The following is a 19,569-nucleotide window of genomic DNA, read 5'->3' on the forward strand; positions in this document are numbered from 1 at the left end:
CGGGCGCAAGTGCTTGCTCTTCCACAATCGGCAATCCTACCCAACTTGACCACACCTACACATGGCTGTGCTTCACCGATCGGCAATGTGCATAGTTACGTTAATTATCAACGCCACAAAAGCAAAACATCATACAATATATAGTAGAGCACAATAATAGATTAGTAGAAATCATGTGATCTCGTTCCGAGAGCATCTGCGGCAGTGGAAAAGTGCGAAGTCCTGCGTAGGATTAGGCTGTATTATTAAGATTCACGCGATCTGCACATGCCATCATGTCTACCTATTAAAGGCACCCGAAGCTTTCCACCCCCATTCGCTTACTCATTTGCTACCCTTCTTCTTCCTCGCCGTCGTCGTCCTCGGAGCTCCAGATATATCGCTGATGGCGGACGAGGGCACGGTCAATTGCATCGATATTCTTGTGGCCATCCTCCTCCCCCCACTGGGCGTCTTCCTCAAATTCGGATGCCAGGTATTGATAAGCTCAACATGCACGCACGTACGTACGTAGGCCTCTCAGAGTGCCTACTGCGCTCAAGCTCTTCCTCTTCTTCTTCTTCTTCTTCTCGTCGTGAATTTATTTAAGAGCTGCAGAGAGAAACATATATAAATATGCTCATCTGTGCTATGATCTAAGAACTGATCTTTATCTATTCAACTGGCAGGTGGAGTTCTGGATCTGCCTGTTGTTGACCTTGTTTGGGTACCTCCCGGGGATCATCTACGCTGTGTATGCCATCACCAAGTAAACTCGTGCTTCTCCTCCCTGCTTCTGCTGAAGGTAACGCAATGTTTCATCCTTTGGTTTTTTGGTATGCTACGAATATAAAATCTAAAGGAGATATGCTTAATCACGTTGTGCAGGGAAATGGTAGTGGTGAAAGGTGGTAGCTGTGAACTGCCATCCCAGTTTGCGTTTGATTGTTGTGTTGCTGTGTTAATTGATTGCTGTATGTGCTGCTCTTGATGTAAAGTAGAAAGACCTGTCATCAATAAATGAAGCGTTGAGTTTGGTGTGATGGAATTGGATTCCATTCTCCCTTTCCCATGGCACTTTCGTTTAAAGTGTCAGGATAAAGTCACAGGTATAAAAGGCAGAATATATATGAGGCATCAAACTCTTCATCTAAACTACTTTTACAGCAGGAAATGAACAGCGATTTGAGGAACAATGCTTTGCTCATATCCAAGTTACATTCATGGTCCTAGTTTTATGTTCTCTATCACCTAACTGATAAGGCAAGCATTAAATGGATTCTTCACCAAGGGAAACAATCTGAGTCTCCTTAATTAACAGCAGCTCAAAAATATGTAATTATTATTAGTAGCTTTCTACCAACATAGGATCACTCGACATACTGCAACATGAAAGGTTGGTTTCAACAATATGAGCACCTGATATTTGGTACTAGTGGAGTTCATGAATAACACAGTTGGCAATATATACAGAAACATAGAATGGCAAGCGCAAAGCAGAACTTTAATGTCTACTGATAATGATTTGATAACTTGGCAGATTTTTAGATAATCCATGTTGGCAGATACTAATTCAGCTGAAGTTCAATGATATCTCCATTTCAAGTCGTCCTCCATCTGCAAGAACAAAGTTATGTTTCACCGTAAATGTGCCAAGGTGCTCGAGCGAGGCGAGACAAGGCCTCACACAATGGCTGAGTGACATACTTCAGTGAAGCGTTGTTTGGGTGCTCACCTCACCCAAGCATCAAACTCCTCATGCGAGCATCGAGTTGAATGTGAACTAGATTGTCACCCGTATTAATTAAACTAGGTGTTAGTTGGCTCAATCGAACCAACTAAACACCTTAAACAAACCCCTCCCTCGGTACCCACACATGCCACAGTAAACCCATAACTATTATTGCTGTCCCTAACACACCTATGCTCCGTTATTATTGCCTAAATAGATATGACACTTTCTTTGTCATCGACGGATAGGTCCAATGTTCCCACGGCTATAGCAATTTTGCATAGTTCCCTCCACGCTTTGTATGCAGCCCACTTTATTACCAAGGGATAGGTCCGTAGCTTCATCCACCATCAACAGACAGACACATGCGAAGCTTCCTCTGCCCTTGATATTATTGTTCATAGCTTTCTCCGTCGTTGTTGTCGTCATCCGTAGCTTTTTCTGTCGCCGTTTATAATTTTCTTTGATACTATTGTCGTTGTCTAAAGGTTTCTTCGTCACTGCCACCCTTTTTTTTCTCACTTTCCATCATCGATGACTCCTTTTTTCACCGTTACCCATTGTTAGAATTGTTAACTATATTAATCTTATTTAGAACTACTAATCCCTATTTAATACTATTAATATTTATTTTATTTTGAATTTATTATTAAAAATATTATTAATCTTAATTTAATATCATATTTTTATTTTTATTTATAACTATATTATATATTTATATATTTTAATATTTTAAAGTGTCTCTCTTCATTTAGTGGACACCTATGTGAGTGCCTACGGCCTTCGTCTCTTCAACAAGAGTCTCACAGGGACTTTTAAGATCAAAGGCAACCACTTTTGGAAATGATAAGAATAGTGCGCAAGATGTATTCTAGTCAATTTGAACAATATATCAACTCTAATAATAGCAACTTAGACCATCAATTAGTCTAAGAATTAGGTGATGTCCGGCGGATGAGTGATACGGAACTGCATCTCCATGGTCTCCGACGAAGACTTCCCCGCCTGCGGACTCCGATGAGCTTGGCGCAGAAGAGGAGAGCAGGTCCTCGGAATCTCCTCGCTTGGAGCGGAACAAATGGATCTGAGGGACGGACTTTAGTGGGGTCCACATTTTGAACGGCTCTAATATCGAAGTGGAAGATTCTAGATGAAGATTTTCTTGGACAGGATCCGTGCTAAAAGAGTCCCAACGGTTCCGCACTACCTGAACGGGTCCCACAGTCTTCCCTCTGGAACTGAACCGGCGTCGACGACGCTGGTACAGAGGAGGTAAGTTTGGAGAGGGTCTCCCGCAGATTTCTCGTTAGGTCGGGGACTTAAGCTCAATGTTTTTTGACACGTATTTCTTAAGATCCGGGCAAGCTGATGGCCCCGGTGGGCGCCACTCATATCCGCTGACACTTTCGCAATAAAACCCTCCTCTCGCCGCACCTCACCGTTGCACGTGTTCAAACCCTAATCCTAAACCCCTCCCCTCCCTCGTCGCTATGACCTCGCCACCGCCGCCGGGCGAGATCGCCTCCTCGCATCCCACTACCACCGAGAAGAAGAAGACGAAAAGCAAGGAGGACAAGAGGTCCGCCGCCAACGGCGGCGTGGACCAGTCGTTTCCCCTCTCTGCCGGTGGAGGAGACCAGGAGAAGGATTACTTCATCAAGCCTCAATCTTTTACTCCGGCCGTCGACACCTCTGACTGGCCAATCCTTCTCAAGAACTACGACCGTCTCAACGTCCGTACCGGCCACTACACGCCACTGCCCGCTGGACACTCCCCACTGAAACGGCCCCTCGCAGAGTACCTCCGCTATGGCGTCCTCAACCTCGACAAGCCCTCCAACCCTTCGTCCCATGAGGTCGTCGCCTGGATCAAGCGCATCTTCCGCGCGGAGAAGACCGGCCATAGCGGCACCCTCGACCCCAAGGTCACCGGCAACCTCATCGTCTGCATTGACCGCGCCACCCGCCTTGTCAAGTCCCAGCAGGGCGCCGGCAAGGAGTACGTTTGCGTCGCTCGCCTCCACTCTGCTGTACCTGACGTCGCCAAGGTCGCCCGCGCCCTCGAGACACTCACTGGCGCAGTCTTTCAACGGCCCCCGCTCATCTCCGCTGTCAAGCGCGAGCTCCGCATCCGGACCATCTACGAGAGCAAGCTACTGGAGTACGACCCCGACCGGCACCTGGTCGTCTTCTGGATCTCCTGTCAGGCCGGGACCTATGTACGTACTCTTTGCGTCCACCTCGGGCTGATCCTTGGGGTCGGAGGGCACATGCAGGAGCTGCGGCGGGTGCGCTCGGGGATCCTCGGCGAGAAGGATAATATGGTGACCATGCATGATGTGTTGGACGCCCAGTGGACGTATGACAATTTCCAGGACGAGAGCTACTTGAGGCGAGTGGTCATGCCATTGGAGGTGCTGCTGACCAGCTACAAGAGGCTGGTTGTCAAGGACTCTGCAGTGAATGCTATTTGCTATGGAGCCAAGCTGATGATTCCTGGACTTCTGAGATTCGAGAATGATATTGAGGTTGGGGAGGAAGTGGTGCTGATGACCACCAAAGGTGAGGCGATTGCTCTGGGGATTGCTGAAATGACAACCGCGGTTATGGCAACTTGTGATCATGGATCGGTAGCAAAGATAAAGAGAGTGGTGATGGATCGGGATACCTACCCCAGGAAGTGGGGTCTGGGGCCGAGAGCACTGATGAAGAAGAAGATGATCACGGAAGGCCTGCTGGATAAGCATGGGAAGCCGAATGAAAAGACACCATCTGAGTGGCTCAGGAATGTGGTGCTTCCAACAGGAGGGGATTCAATGGTTGCCAGCCTTGCTGCAGCACCAGAGCCTGCGGTGGTGCAGAAGGAAGACATAGTGATTGAAGAAGTGAAAGAGGATAAGAAGAAGAAGAAGAAGAAACGCAAAGACAGGGATGATAAAGATGATGATGGTGAAGGGCGGAAGCATAAGTTGGAGGATGCTGGAGAACTGCCTGCTTCTAAGAAGGTAAAAGTAGAGGAAATTCAAGAAGCTGTACTGGAAACTGAACCAAAGAATCTGAAGAAGGTGAAGGACGAGGTTGTGGAAGCACTGGAGGAGGAGAAAAGCGAGAAGAAGAAAAAGAAGAAGAAGAAGGATAAAGAGAGAGAAGAAGAAGAATTAGCTGATGAGGAGAACATTGCAAATGAAAGAAAGAAGGAAAAGAAACATAAAAGTAAAGCAGGTTCTTCTGATGAAGAGAAGTTAACAGAGGACAAAGAGAAACAGAAGAAGAAGAAGAAGAATAAGAAGAAGAAGAATGAAGAGGACAAGCTTGGTGAAGAAACTGGCAGCTTAACTGGCAACAATGAAGAGGAAGAGAAAAGTGAGAAGTTGAAAAAGAAAAAGAACCGAAATGCAGAAGAAACAGCGGCATGAGCAAGCAGAGGATATCATTTTGCCGATGCACTGTAGATCAGTTCAGTTGAACTGCCTATGGTAATTGAATTGCATTGTATTCTCGAAGATCTGTTTGTCATTTCTGCAAATCAGAGTAATGTATGATGCAAGGCACATGTTATGGGCCATAGATTTTGATTTCTCTTTAAATGCTTTCTTTTTATAAATTTCAACATCATGTGCTAGTGAAATGAGTTATATTTATCATGTTGAGATGTCAAAATGCTTTTTACTTTTCAATTAACTGGAAACAACTCTTATTCTACTTCTCAAGCATGATGATTAAATTCGTTAGGTATTGTCATTAATTGTGATTGTAGTGTTTGTTTCCAATCACCTACTCTTATTGTTCGAGAAATAAATCATTAGAACATATCCTTGGATTGTGAACATAATGTTCTTATTTCTGTTAGAGTGAAGGTTCTCATTTTTCGACTCCTGCATTATACTAAATTAGTTTTTTTTGTAATCGTAATCCCCCTTATCTAGCAAAAATTGTTTTCTCTGGTCCAGATTGAATAATTTCGTTGGTTGAATGTTTGTAGTGAAGTACCAATATATTTTCTGCTAGGATGTTTATGAATTGTTGTGTGAAACTTTGTGCACGTTACCATGAGTTATATAGTATTTAGAAATACTTCGAGCTGGTAGAATTTAATATAATTTTAATTGGGTTGATATTACTTATTAATCGGTTTGATGGCAAAAAAGGAAAACATCATGTTGATTTCATTCATATAATGTAACATGTATTTTTGAATGCTCAATTGGATGCTCAATTGTATTTTTGAAGAGCAAATATTGAGTAATATATGCATAATCTTTTGCTACTACCTAATGGCAAAGTTCCCTCTTGTGCTTCGACTGTCTAGAGATGGACTTGTGAACAAAGTTAATTAATTGTTTTATCCTTTTGCCACAGGACAGTGTTCATTATATTTGTAGTGTATTGTAACGTTACTTTTCTTCCCTGTTTCTCTCTCATAGACAACAATAGTATCCAACCATAGATCCTTTTGGCTAGCTGGTGAAAATAACCAAAATCAGTACTGTAGTGATTAGTCTATCCTCTGTTATTTTAGTTGATCCAATATCAAAAAGTATCATCAGCTTAAGATAATGTACGAAAGTAGCATTTCTTATTTGCAGCTCTGCATTTTTGCTCATTGTCACTTGGTTTTCTACTTCACAGACATGCTTGTTTATTTCATGATGAACTTCTATTGCTACTGGTTGGATGTCTGGACTGTGGATGTAAATTTATGATGTCTCTTTTTTTGTGAAGGATGATGATTGCAAACATGAACATCGATCCGGCATGGGAGTCATTGATGATATGGTGTTTGGGCCTTGACGAGGAAGATGTGCAACGTTTTAGTGCATGATCTGGAATTAAGAATTTGTAGTGTAGGAGGTGGTCTTTGATCCATCCGTGCACTATAGAAATTGAAGTTTTACTACTACATTGATTGATATTTTCCGACAATTGGGTAGAGGCTCTGACTTAATTGGTTATCTTCAGTATTTTCTTTATTTGGTTGAGAAAATTATCATAGGCGATATTCTTATAAAAAAAATTTATTTTTTAAATTTTTTCAAAAAAAAATGTCTTTTTTTGTTTTTTTTTTTTTTTTTGTGAATTTGAAAATAGAAATCTCATATGAATGTAGATCGACTTGGACAAGGTCAAGGTGGTCTAAGAGTGGTCAAAAGCAAGGATAATATAAAAAACAAAATCACATAAGCTTATTCCCAACTTCTCCATTCTTGAAGAAAAAAAAATCGATAACTCACCTATGCTAGCTTTGTTGAATTTGTAACGATCTTAGAATAACTATCCCATGTGACAAAAGAATTATTCACATTATACCAAATAATTAAACATTGACGTATATATCTCCTATGGAAGGAGACGATCATCTACATCAACCATTGATCGCTTAAATATTTTCGAATACAAATCCAAAATACAGAAAGCGCAACACATGAAGTGATTATATCTGTAGCAATTCAATCAAGGACAAAACGAGAGTGCAAACCAAGTTAGCAAATATGTTATTGCGACCATCCTCGATCACGAGTCTTTGCTTATTTGTTTGTGCATATACAGGTCATACGTAGTTTTTACGAGGACTATGCAGACATATACATAAAAAGACCTGTAATCCAAAAACATCATGGAGAAAGCCAAAGCAAGCAACTAAATTTGAGGAGGACTACTTGAGAAGTAATTTTATTAATTTATTTATCTTCTGTGGGCAAAATAATTACAGGGAGGTGGGGTTGACTTAATGTCCTTTTAAAGAGATTAGTTTACATTTTGTGATTCGTTTTCCATGATGAGATAGTCTAATATTATGATGGGATGCGTAGAAATGACAGTGACGTGTTTACATCATGTTCGTGTCTTAAATCAACGTCCTACTGCGTCATCACTCCGTTAATCGGACGAGAGGCATCTTCGTAATTAGACGCCGAAGCAATGGGCATTTGCGTCTACCACGTGACACCCGATCTCCATCGCTCCGTTACCGCGTTTGTATTATCGCCAGTAGGACCGTCCATCGTGCGCCTGGCCCACCTCGGCGTGTCTCAATCAAGATTCGCACACACTCTTGATGGACGGTTGCGATGCTTCACGGAATGCCCCCCTACAGGCTGACGTCCCAAGTCGGGTTACAGATAAAAAAAAAAAACGACCCTTCTCCTCCATGCATCAAGATTTGGGAGGCAGAGGAGGGGGGTTGGAGGGGCATGCATCAAGATTCGTGCTCGATGGCCTCGGCCATGGCCATGGAGTAGGAACGGGAGGGTGGGAAGAGCGAGAAGGTCTTGAAGTTATTTGGAGTCAGTATTGTTCGAGGAGAGGTGGGAGGCATGGAGGAGGCCGACGCGGAGGAGGAGGAGGTGATGAGGAAGAGCTCCAGCATGGGCAACCTGGCCTCATGCGCCGCCGTGCCTTTGGTCATCGATCATGGCGCCGGCGACCAGGGGTACCACTCCGACGGTGGCATCCTCCAGTCCGCCACCGGGAGGAGGAGGAGGAGATGCCAGGAGCGAAAGAGAGGTTCGTCAAGTTGGTCTCTCTTGATCTTCTCTCCTCATGTTGCTCCGCCATTATATTTGAAACATAGGGCAAGAATATTAGATCTTACAAAATCGATCGGTTTAGCGAATCAGTGGTCAATTTCATGACACTGAACTGGTAAAGAACGATGATTGATGGTTCATTTCTGAGATGATCCAAGATATTACCAATGTGTTTTGTGCGTTACCCATTGTTTTCTTCTCTATTTTTTGTCAGTTTATAGATGTGAGTCAATCGCATAGAAGTCACAAGCTACTCCAAAAAGGAAAAAAATAACACATGGAATGCCTAACTCCTTTCTTTCTATGACTACACTCCGTTCCTTATAAAATCTCCACAAGTTTCATTGTCAGACCAAATTATTCATTCAAGATATCCTGCGATGTTTTATCTTTACAATTGAGAAGCTCTTTCATCGAAATCGTAATCGGTCCTCAAAGGTTTCAGAATGGGAGGGGGAAGAAAAAGCTATGGAGGATCAAAGAAAGGAAAAGCTTGTTATGTGGTCAAATCTTCGTTAGTGTTGTGGATAAATTGATCGAAAGACGTTCAATTGACATCTACAGAGTGTAATCATTTTCGTAGATTCTGTTCTCTTACTTGATTCCCTAATGAGCTTTGTATTGTTCTTCCTGAAGATTCAATGCATGTGAGATGCTGGAGAGGAGCAGGATCGGCGAGATCATATCTGCAGGGGATTCCATCGGCAGAAACCAGTGGAAGTCCTTCCTGTGCATGCTGGCCAAAGCTGTGCAGAACAAGTCCAGCATCAAGCACAAAGGCTTCCTGTCCATAGTCTTCCATTGCTTGTCGTCGTATCGGGATGCGTCTTCGCTTATCTTGTGAAAGCAGAGGATCATGGAATCCGAATAGTTAAGTCTTCTTCCGCAACCATCTCTTTCTCTAGTCTAACCTTACCAAAAAGAAATCAGTCATGGATCATCGAGAAGAACAGATCTCTATAGAAGATCACTTTTCACCTTCAAACTTTAGCAGAACATTGTTCATTATCATGCTTTTGATTAAACCTAATGCATTTTTTGTTTTTTGAGCTAAAGAATTATATCATGGTGCTGCAGGTCCTTTTTCAAAATCAGCAGTTAATTGTCATGGTGGGTGCAAGACATCAATGTCCAATGTGGTTATGTCAATCTGCATGATGTTGGTCTTGCTCTTCTTGGCACCTCTCTTCAACTACACTCCCCTGCTGGCTCTATCTGCCATCATTGCTGTTGCCATGATTGGGCTTATCGAGTATGAAGAAGCTTATCGCCTCTTCGAGGTGGACAAATTTGACTTCTTAATCTGCATGTCTGCATTCTTTTTCTACATTTATGGTGATGTATTTTGCCTGTTAATGTTCTCCTATCGACTATTTGTAGGAGTTTGATAGTATTTATTGTCTTCTCCAAAGATTAATAATATTATAAAAATATTTAATATTTTTTTTTTATCATTTTGTTCAACTATTTACTATTACTTTGACGTGTCAACGACTGTTTCATTGTACTATTTCGATGGAAGCAATTAGGAGAAGGTAAATCAATTGGTTTGCCGCACACTAAGCTGTTTCCAAAAGTTGTACAACACTTGTTCCCAAAAGTCGTATAATATTTTATATGATGGAGAATGGTATCACCGCATAAAAATAGGAAAGAAGCATAAATTTGAATCGCACCTAGTTTTTTACATGCCATTGTCAAAATAAATGCTCAGGAAGAGCAGCAGCTGCTCTTCTGGTTGAGAGGTTGTCCCCGAATTTGCACTGTTGGCGGCTTCGCACCGTTCATGGCCGGTTGACTGGCCATCCTGCACGAGGATACAACTAGTTACAAAGGGCGACATGCTCGACTTCCAAGCTGGCCTGCATACAGATAGAGAGGTGAGATACCTGTTCTTGATGGCAGCAGTCATGGCCATGAAGGCCTGCTCCACATTGGTGGCATTTTTGGCACTAGCTTCCATGAAAGGAATTCCAATTTCATCGGCAAAGGCCTGTCGTGACAAGGAAAAGAAATAATGAATCATTGCAGTCACACGTTTCTAGCAATCTGCATTTGATTAAAACATCACAAGCCCAACAACCATATGCATCTTCATCGTCATGCTAATAGGGATACCTTAGCAGTCTCGTACGACACAACTTTGTTTGCAGTAAGATCGCACTTGTTCCCAACCAGAAGCTTGTTCACGTTGTCACTGGCATAGCGATCGATCTCATTCAACCACTGCTTTACATTGTTGAAGCTCTCCTGATCCGTCACATCATACACTACCTGCAACTCAAGGGATTCGATTAGACAATCCATCAAGTTTCCTCTGGAATAACATCAAATTTATTTAAGTTGATTGTTGGAACATACAATGATACCATGGGCACCACGGTAATAGCTGCTTGTAATTGTTCTGAATCTCTCTTGGCCAGCAGTATCCCACTTGCAATGACAAGATAATGACCCGTATCAGAACAAATTGAAAATTGCTACTTCTCAATACAAAATTACAACCAATAATTATGGAATTTAGAGAGGAGAACTACTTTGGTGGTTATTATCAGAACTCGAATCATGGTAAAAAAAAGCCCAACGCTACAGGTTTTTAGTTGGCTATCTGATGATAATATAACACATAAGAATCAGCCTATTTTGTTATCACAAACAACTTACTAACTGATAGACTATCCAAGTTTCATTGAAGATATGCCATGTTACACCTTTGGTATCAAATGGCAAAACACAAACAATCTCATAATCATGGCCACATGCAATAAAAGCCATGGTAAAGAAACTCACGATTTGAAGTTTAACAGTCTTTCCATCCTGTTCAACAGTGCGTATTTTCTGAAAGGAAATAAAATCATAGTTCAGAAGCTCCAGTGAAAAGCTTTATAGGTTTTGTATACATACATACACACATATATATCACTTACAAAATCAACTCCGATGGTGCTGATGTAACTTTCCAAGTAAGAATCATCCTACAAAGAAAAGGGAAAACAAAGATACACTATCAAGTTCTGCAAGAATGAAAGAGCCTTTTGAAGACACGATCAATTGCTTTTGCACACATTAAGCCTCAGCATAAAAATGTAACCACCTACTTCCACATTACATGGTTATGATTGTTTTGGACATGCAACTGCAAATATTACATAGATGCTGTGTTTGATGCCAAAGATACATTCAATACTCAAATATTGTTTGACAACTATTCAACAAAGTATCCTAACAAGCAGTAATATTAGGAATAACGGCCACAAACTGCACGTCAGTTTCTGAGAAATGACAAACTATCCTCATATATCAAGAGATTTACATGAAAATAGGTAAGAAGTCTACAAGGAGTCCAACTTCACATCTATGAGATCCATACAATAAATCAGTTTGGAAAACTTGTTTCAATTAAAACAAGACTCCCGCATACTTCCTGATTGATTAAAGAAAATAAAATAAAGGATGTTAGGATCCTATTTCACATTAGTAGAGCTGGGACACCAGTAAGTTTGCATATAAAAAATGTCAAATGACCAGAACCTAGTTGGAAATAATTTTGTTAACTGCATTCTTCATCAACAAGGCACTGGTGACCATCCTAATATTCATATTAAAATGGTTGCAAAAAGTATGAAATTGAACAATGAGCTCAAGAACTGTTGCTCCTTACCGCAAATCTTAGGAGGAGGCATGATTTTCCCACACCTGAATCACCGATAAGCAAAAGCTTGAATAAATAATCACTGCAAAGAAACATAAGGTGAGTCTCATACTGAAATATCACCAAAAACCAGAAAAGCTACAGTCCTCATGCAGATGATCTATGCTAGTTAAACCAGATACAGTTTATTTGCCTTGGAAATTCACAAATTAATTAATAAGACACATACATCATCATTGCAACATCACAAAGTTGCATTATCTTAAGAGCAAATGACCAAACAACTGATAGTATATGCAGCGAGTATGCAGTGAAACTGCTTGCTTCACTTCTTTTACTACCTTCTTTCTGCCTATGTTCTCTTTAATTTATAGCGATACTGTGCCTAAAATTAGTTGATATTCCCATTAGAAAAACTTAATTTTGAGAAAATTGGAAAAGAAAACTGCAGAAACCAATTATATATCTATCAGTCTTGGACCAAAAAAACAACTGTAGAAGACCCAAATAGTATGCAACAAAACTGCCTGCTTCACTTCTTTTACTACTTCCTTTGCGCCCATGATCTCTTTAGTCTATGGAGATACTGTGCCCAAAATTAGTTGATTTTCCTGTTAGAGAAACTTAGCTTTGAGAAAAGTGAAAAAGAAAACAACTGTGGAAACCAATTATATATTTATCAGTCTTGGACCAAAACAATTGTACAAGACCTATGCCCATGCTCCCTTTAATTTGTGCCAATACTGTGCCTAAAATTAGTTTATTTTCCTATTAAAGAAACTTTATTTTTGAGAAAAGTGGAAAAGAAAACAACTGGAGAAACCAATTAGATATCTGTCAATCTTGGACCAAAGAAAATTGTGCAAGACCTAAATAGGATGCAATGAAACTGCTTGCTTCACTTCTTTTACTACTTCCTTTGTGTCCATGCTCTCTTTAATTTATGCTGATATTGTGCCTAAAATCAGTTGATTTTCCTATTAGAGGAACTTAATTTTGAGGAAAGTGGAAAAGAAAACAATTGAAGAAACCAATTATATATCTGTCAATCTTGGACCAAAGCAATTGGACAAGACCTATATTTGTGAGCAAAAGCAAAATCCAACTCATAAATCTGATGCTAATCAGAGAATGTAATGGTACCAACTGAAGCCTTGAACAACACCACAAGCAGAGACTCCAGCTGAAAAAAGCCAGGCTGAAACCTAGAGGTTTCAGACACCACCAAGCAATGTTAAGCTCTAAGAAATGTGATCGAATAGATTCCACATCATACAATTACAAGACCATAAATGTTGCCACTGTTATCAGACAGTCACATACAAGTACATGTATGCAGATTCTCAGATTCCACTGAAGAAGTTTGTGAGAAATTTCAAGAACCAATCCTTGAATTGTTTAGAAGGGTCCATGGAGTGTCTATGTACATATGGCTCATGACCATCCATCTTCAAAATATCGTGTCCTGGAACCGTTTTACTCACCAACCCCAGGGATGGAGTCAGCACAGCCAACAAGTACAATTCTATATTTGCCACAGTATACCATTGTTTAACAATCAAATTACTTATATGACTATCCACCTTTAACATATCATGCTTAAGCAACAATTTTAATTACAAAGGGGATGCAGTCAACACTAGTAACCAGCACATGTTCCATGTTTAACATCATGTGACTTTTATGACCATCAACATATCAAGTTTAAAAGACAATTTCATTTACCAACCAAGGGGATGGAGTCAGCAGAGCCAACCAATAACGATTATAAATTTAACATAGTGCGTCTCTAATCAACATAATGTAACAGTCAAATTAATTAATACTTCTTATTTAGTTTATGGCCATCAACTTCAACATATTATGTTTAAATGAGCATTCTATTTACCAATCAAAAGGGATCGAGTTAGCACAAGCAACTAGTAACAAAAATATATTTAAAAAAGTGTGTCTATGTTGAACATCTTGTAACTGTCAATACTATATAATTCCACCAACCAAGGGAATGAAGTTAGCACATCTAACTCATTCCCTTCGATGCACCAAGAGATGTATTCTATTGGTAACATGGATTTTGATGTTCCAATGTACATGAAAGTGTTTCTATGATCCAAGTGATCAAAATGACCCAATAACACTCAAATTCCAGCAACCATGAAAGAACCATTACACATAAGCAATCCAGACCGATTTTGCAATCATTTCATTAGCGAAAATGAATGAACCAATATCTAAACCAAGCAATGAAATCAAGCATGAATCTTTAGACTAGGATCTAGACCCGTCACAAAGACCAGATCTCTAACCACTCCGACAGATCCGACCAATACCACAGATCCGTGAATATAAGCCATAATCACGCAATCCTTCCAAGAAAAACGATAAATCCAAGTTCTAACTGAAACCTCGAAACCAGACCAGGAAGATCAACTCACTACTCCTATATCCACGAACGATTTAGAGAACAAGGTTGCAAACCGAACCAAAAAAATTCAAATTTCAGCATCCCCGTAAAGATCAGCACCAAGATGGGGGGCAACACTTACTACTCCGGATTCATGGCGGAGGCCGAAGGAGGGGAGGTGCTACGCCGGCGGCTGCGTTCTTCCCCAGCGGGGTTCTTGAAGCGGTTTCTGAGACGAAGGCGATGGATCCCCTGCTGCTCCTCCACTAGGGTTTCCGAAACCCCGAGCAACCGAACAAAAAGATCGAATCGCGAGCGAGAGAGAACGGACGAGAGCGAATTCCGAGAGAAAAGGAAGGGGAAGACGTCAATGCATAGAGTTGACGTGAGGACGGCGCAAGAAGCGGACACGGCATTGTAATGAACGGCTGTGATCATCCCGAAGCCCACGCGCTGGGTGATCTGCATCCGTCACGAGTGGCTCCCACGTCATATCGGTCAGCTTTCAATTTCAATATTAGAAATAACAAAAATCTTTTGCAGCGTGGAAATTCAATATCGCTTGATCCCGTCACTCGCCCCACCCAAAATCCATCTAAATCTTGAACCCACAACTCACCACGTGTCCATTACAAAACCCCAAACACGGGCTCTTCCCGTCACCCTCACCGCCCGCTGACCTCACCCCCAACCCTTGCCTCTGTTCCCCTTCTGTGACTGCCAACCATTAAAGAATCCTTTAAGCCGTTCATCCCACTCTTCTTTTGATCTCGACCGTAAACTTGGTTTTGGTCAATCATTGTTTTAATAATCATGTAATTTATTCGGACGGTCAAGATCACAAACTGGGTGAGATGCACGGTCGTGGATGGTTCCTCGAAGACTTCCCTATGCAAGTTACCCTGCATAGATTTTGTCTACTAACCGTGCGCCCCTTGTCTTAAGTCCCACCAGTCCTCTGCTCTTACCGCTGTCCCCTAATTTCTCGATAAAGCGCCTCGCTTTCCCCTATAATTGCAAGCCCCTCGACCCTTCGCCCCGACCTCGTGCTTCCGCCGATGAGCTGGCTGGGAAAGTTAGGGTTCGGCCTTGGCGGCCGAGCTGCGACGGAGGCGTCGTCAGCGGTCGCGCAGGGCCCTGACGAGGACGCGCCGGCGGCCGGGCAGGAGTTTGCCCAGTTCGGCGCCGGCTGCTTCTGGGGCGTCGAGCTTGCCTTCCAGAGGGTGCCCGGTGTGACCAAGACGGAGGTTGGCTACAGCCAGGGGAGCCTCCACGAGCCCACCTACGAGGATGTGTGCACCGGCGCCACCAACCACGCCGAGGTGGTACGGGTGCAGTACGACCCCCTGGCGTGCAGCTACGATGACCTGCTCCAAGTGTTCTGGGCGCGGCATGACCCTACCACTATCAACCGCCAGGTGACATCTCTGAGCCTCAACAGAGGTTTGATTCTGTGTTTTGATTAATACTTCTTTCTTCTAGTGTTGGTTTTACAATCCTAATTCTTGTGGTCGGATTGAGTTTGTTGTCCATATGCTGTGATAAATGTCCATGGGATCTCAGTGAACCTGTCATGTTTCTTGTTTGGATTGCTCTTGCTATTGAACACTTTTTAATCCAGATAATCTTTGACATGAATCCCTAATTTTAGGTCTTCTTGGTAACCAGCAATCCAATGTTAGATTTTGGATGCAATATAATAATAGCTTAGTTTCGAGATGGAAGCTGCATATGCCCGCATGTCTTTATGTTAAAATGCTTGGCAGGTCTGAAAACTGAATTTGACGGCATAGGCATGATCAAAGAAATCAGGGGACAAGGATGAGTATCTGGATAATGTAAAGAGATGATTCTTTATGGTATAGCTACACTTTACAATGAGGTTTAGAAACTTTGACATGTATCTATGGTTTATCTTATAGAAGAGCTAGTGAAGATTGTGCTTTTTTTTTAGATATATGATGACCGTGGATGTTCACTGTTTTCTTGGTGCATATCATTGGCGAGGAACACCTAATGAGTAAAGTCATTACCCTTGTTAACAATTTTGAATGTGAATGCAAGCTGGGAAAGTTTCATCAGCATTGTTGATGATCTATAGAATGGCTAATTTGAATTTTGCCCGAGTTATGTCATCAAAGATAGCTTTCAATTTTTAGACTTCTGTCTAGACACATGGGCAATGGTGCTGCACGATCTAATTTGCATTGTAGTTGAGCTTTCGCTGAATTATGCACTTTCTCTCAAGCAAAGTCATTGTCCTGTGCTTCATATTGACAAATATTCTCATGCTTTGTTAAGAAAACTAAGTCTGAAGGACCAATGAGCTGTACACTATTGACCTTGTTGACAATGTTTAAGTTAAAAGCAAGTTGCACAATTGAAAATTTAAAGCCTAAATTGTGTAGGACTGGACTATCTGTGTTGTGGGATTTTATCCTCTCAGAGGAAAATTAACACTGTGATGTACAAGGCCAACTTGGTCTATGAGCTGAGGAGAAGTGAGCAAGAGACACTGGAACTTTTGGGAACAGGCAAGTCACATTAGTTTGATTACATTGAGCTAACATCCTTCATCTCTGCTAAGTTAGGAATCAAACTGCTAATGGCTATGATAGTATGTTAAGAGGCCCCTTCGTAGAATGATAGCGATATATGTCAATGGTGTTTGATACTATTTAGGTCCATTGAATCATCTTAATCCTTTCATCTCTGGTAGGCAAGGGGTCAAACTCATAAATAAGGTCCATTGACTCATCTTTAGTCTTATCATCTCTGCTTGGTAAGTGGCCAAATTGGTTGAAGAGGTCTATTGAATTATCTTAATGCTTTCATCTATGCCAGGTAAGGAGTCAAACTGTTAAAGGCTATCATAGCTATCTAAGAAGGCCCCCCTTTTATTGTCAGTATAGCATAGTTGCAACATTCTTAATAACATAGTTTGACTCTGTAATAGGTCCCATGCTTTCCCAATATATGATTTATTTGTTGATGCTCTATGCAGGGCCTGACAAAATATTTGCCAATAGTATCCGTTTTTCAACCTTTTCTTCAATTCTTTCAATTTTACACTGACCAATGATTCTTAGTACTCTCAGAATACACAAGGCCTCAGACATACAAGGCTAAATTGTTCTTCTCAACAATGCAGCTACTTGATGTCTAACATTCTGATTAATAATTGCACTGACTATGAAATTTCTTGTTGAATTTCATAAAAGGCAGTTGAGGTAAGAAGCTAATCACAACTATGATTGCCTTTTGTCATTGGTAGTTGGAAAGTCCACGTCTTGTTATGTGAAGTGACCTTGAAACTAGCCCACTATGTTCATTAGTAATAGGATTGTGAATCAGTTGACTGAACTTGGGTGCATATAGCACCCAACCCTCTTGTGTCCCCCACCAGTGGTTTCACGCTCATATTTATGAAGCAAGAACCTCTGGGAGAAAGTTCTATTAGTTCACATGGCCATATAGGTCTTAGAGTTTCAAGGTCATTCCCTCATAATTAAATGTGTTGCATGTTTTAGTAAGTTGAGGAATCTGATTGTAGTTCAATTTCATGATAGATTTAGGAAATAGGTGGTGCATTTCACTATTTTATGTGTGCTTAGGTTAGATGGAAATAGTTTTTTGTTCTTAGAAGATAATTATGGAATAAGCCATGAAATAGGTTTGCTAGTAATGAGACTGATCCTGAAGTTTTTTAAAAACCAAAGTGTTCTTTTTTTTTCGGCCAGACCCCTGTGGTAATTGGCAGCTACACATATTGCATGATAGGTGACTCCAGCAAGACTTATCCTTGCCTCATTAGCTACTCAGTGATCTTATGGATCCATCCCATCCATCATGTATGGTAACATTCTCTGCCTTCTTGGATCATATTGGACAAGTCCAAGATAGATCAAGTATGCACCATTGCTAACAATGGTCTTATTGGTCTTAGGATGTTAAAGAACCATATGTACTCTTAGCTTGGATCGGACGTGGCATTCTTGCTGATTCATGCTACATGGCAAATAACATGATGGGGAGTATGAGCACTAGAATCTCACCTGGAGTATCAACTCAGAAAACCACTTCTTTAGTGATAGACTTGAATTAGATATCTCACTTGTTTTGGCAATGCATCGGCACAGCATGTGTTGTGGTAACTGCCCAAATCTAGTTTATAAACGCTACCGATCAGGATAAATTGGAACTCCATATGATTCCACATTGTGTTCTTAACATTCCTGTTGAGGCTATGCATTGAAGTATATGCAGTCAACAGCAAGCAGATGGATTTGGTCTTGACGTATTTTGCTTTATGCTTATAAGGAGATATTAGCAATGACATCACATGAAGCAACGAGTTGGCATTATCTTTCTTTGTACTTGTGATGCATAGTTTCTTGTTGGAATCAGTTGTGTGCTCTTAAAACCTGACCAAGCACACACTGCAGTGATGTATCATGTGTTTCAGATAGAGCTTTAAGAGATAGTGTATTAATGTGAAAAGTTTCTTCAACAATGCCTTGGACATATAGCAAATTCAAGAACTAATGATATTATGGGCCATAAACCAATGCCTGTCCTAGGCTTCATTTGCAGAGTTACAAATCCAAGAACTTATGACTAATATGACCTGTTGTTGTATTAGAGATACATTAAGAAGTTTATTAGTTTAGATTCATGTACTGTAAAAAAATGCATCAAATCTTCAGTCAGCAGTAGCTTTGGTATCATTGGCATTCAAATTGTTCAAAAAGCTGCTGATTACAATTGCATGCAGGCAAACGATGTTGGGACCCAATATCGCTCTGGAATATACTACTACACACAAGAACAGGAAAAAGCGGCCAGAGAAACTATGGAGAAGCACCAGGAGGTGTTGGAAAGGAAGATTGTGACAGAAATTCTTCCTGCAAAGAAATTCTACAGGGCCGAGGAGTATCATCAACAGTATCTGGAGAAAGGTGGGCGCTTTGGTTCCAAACAGTCCGCTGCTAAAGGTTGTAGTGATCCTATTCGCTGCTATGGATGAAACGAGTAATGATAACCAAATCATCAAGATTTGCAGCCACTGGTTGTTTCATGTAAATATACTCTAGTGTGGGAGCTATGAGACTGTCCTTAGCTGTAATCTATTGGACTATTGAATAAACATTTTGTGAAAAGACTAAGGTGGATTGAGATCCAGTCACCTAGTTGATGAATTGATTTATGATCGTTCAAGGTTGCTTCAGATGCATACCTGGAATCTTGTGGAAATGATTTGTTAGAATTAAACAAA

General features: G+C 41.1%; 3 protein-coding genes and 1 long non-coding RNA gene across 4 annotated transcripts; 3 read left to right on the forward strand and 1 right to left on the reverse strand.

Annotated features, from left to right (window-relative positions):
- The first annotated feature begins 3,146 nt into the window (after positions 1-3,146).
- LOC135596721 (H/ACA ribonucleoprotein complex subunit 4-like) lies at positions 3,147-6,663 on the forward strand. Its single transcript, XM_065088816.1, has 2 exons — positions 3,147-5,187; positions 6,434-6,663. The coding sequence occupies exon 1, from the start codon at positions 3,202-3,204 to the stop codon at positions 5,125-5,127; it is 1,926 nt and encodes a 641-aa protein (XP_064944888.1). The 5' UTR covers positions 3,147-3,201; the 3' UTR covers positions 5,128-5,187; positions 6,434-6,663.
- Positions 6,664-7,882: 1,219 nt separating this feature from the next.
- Positions 7,883-9,631, forward strand: LOC103970821 (uncharacterized). The gene is made up of 3 exons (XR_010480953.1): positions 7,883-8,215; positions 8,875-9,108; positions 9,316-9,631. It is a non-coding gene; the product is annotated as an uncharacterized LOC103970821 (long non-coding RNA).
- Positions 9,632-9,774: 143 nt separating this feature from the next.
- LOC135596723 (GTP-binding protein YPTM2-like) lies at positions 9,775-14,661 on the reverse strand. The gene is made up of 8 exons (XM_065088817.1): positions 14,437-14,661; positions 11,900-11,972; positions 11,166-11,213; positions 11,029-11,076; positions 10,600-10,671; positions 10,357-10,512; positions 10,128-10,231; positions 9,775-10,045 (listed from the first exon to the last, which is right to left on the reverse strand). Exons 1-8 carry the CDS (start codon positions 14,448-14,450, stop codon positions 9,949-9,951), a joined length of 612 nt encoding a protein of 203 aa, XP_064944889.1. The 5' UTR covers positions 14,451-14,661; the 3' UTR covers positions 9,775-9,948.
- Positions 14,662-15,055: 394 nt separating this feature from the next.
- On the forward strand, positions 15,056-19,521 carry LOC103970071 (peptide methionine sulfoxide reductase A4, chloroplastic). The gene is made up of 2 exons (XM_009383708.3): positions 15,056-15,712; positions 19,069-19,521. The coding sequence occupies exons 1-2, from the start codon at positions 15,353-15,355 to the stop codon at positions 19,318-19,320; spliced, it is 612 nt and encodes a 203-aa protein (XP_009381983.2). The 5' UTR covers positions 15,056-15,352; the 3' UTR covers positions 19,321-19,521.
- Positions 19,522-19,569: the final 48 nt, after the last annotated feature.

The sequence above is a fragment of the Musa acuminata genome, chromosome BXJ1-11 (genome assembly GCF_036884655.1).
Source record: "Musa acuminata AAA Group cultivar baxijiao chromosome BXJ1-11, Cavendish_Baxijiao_AAA, whole genome shotgun sequence".
NCBI classification, from domain to species: Eukaryota; Viridiplantae; Streptophyta; class Magnoliopsida; order Zingiberales; family Musaceae; genus Musa; species Musa acuminata.

Bases quoted from the DNA above. Each gene is read 5' to 3' on its own strand.
- LOC103970071 (XM_009383708.3), top strand. From the start codon at position 15,353: ATGAGCTGGCTGGGAAAGTTAGGGTTCGGCCTTGGCGGCCGAGCTGCG. The intron at 15,713-19,068 runs GTGACATCTCTG...AATTGCATGCAG, and splicing joins CTACCACTATCAACCGCCAG to GCAAACGATGTTGGGACCCA.
- LOC135596723 (XM_065088817.1), bottom strand. The intron at 11,077-11,165 runs GTAAGTGATATA...ATTTCCTTTCAG, and splicing joins GCACCATCGGAGTTGATTTT to AAAATACGCACTGTTGAACA. The intron at 10,672-11,028 runs GTGAGTTTCTTT...TGTCATTGCAAG, and splicing joins AGACTGTTAAACTTCAAATC to TGGGATACTGCTGGCCAAGA.
- LOC135596721 (XM_065088816.1), top strand. From the start codon at position 3,202: ATGACCTCGCCACCGCCGCCGGGCGAGATCGCCTCCTCGCATCCCACT.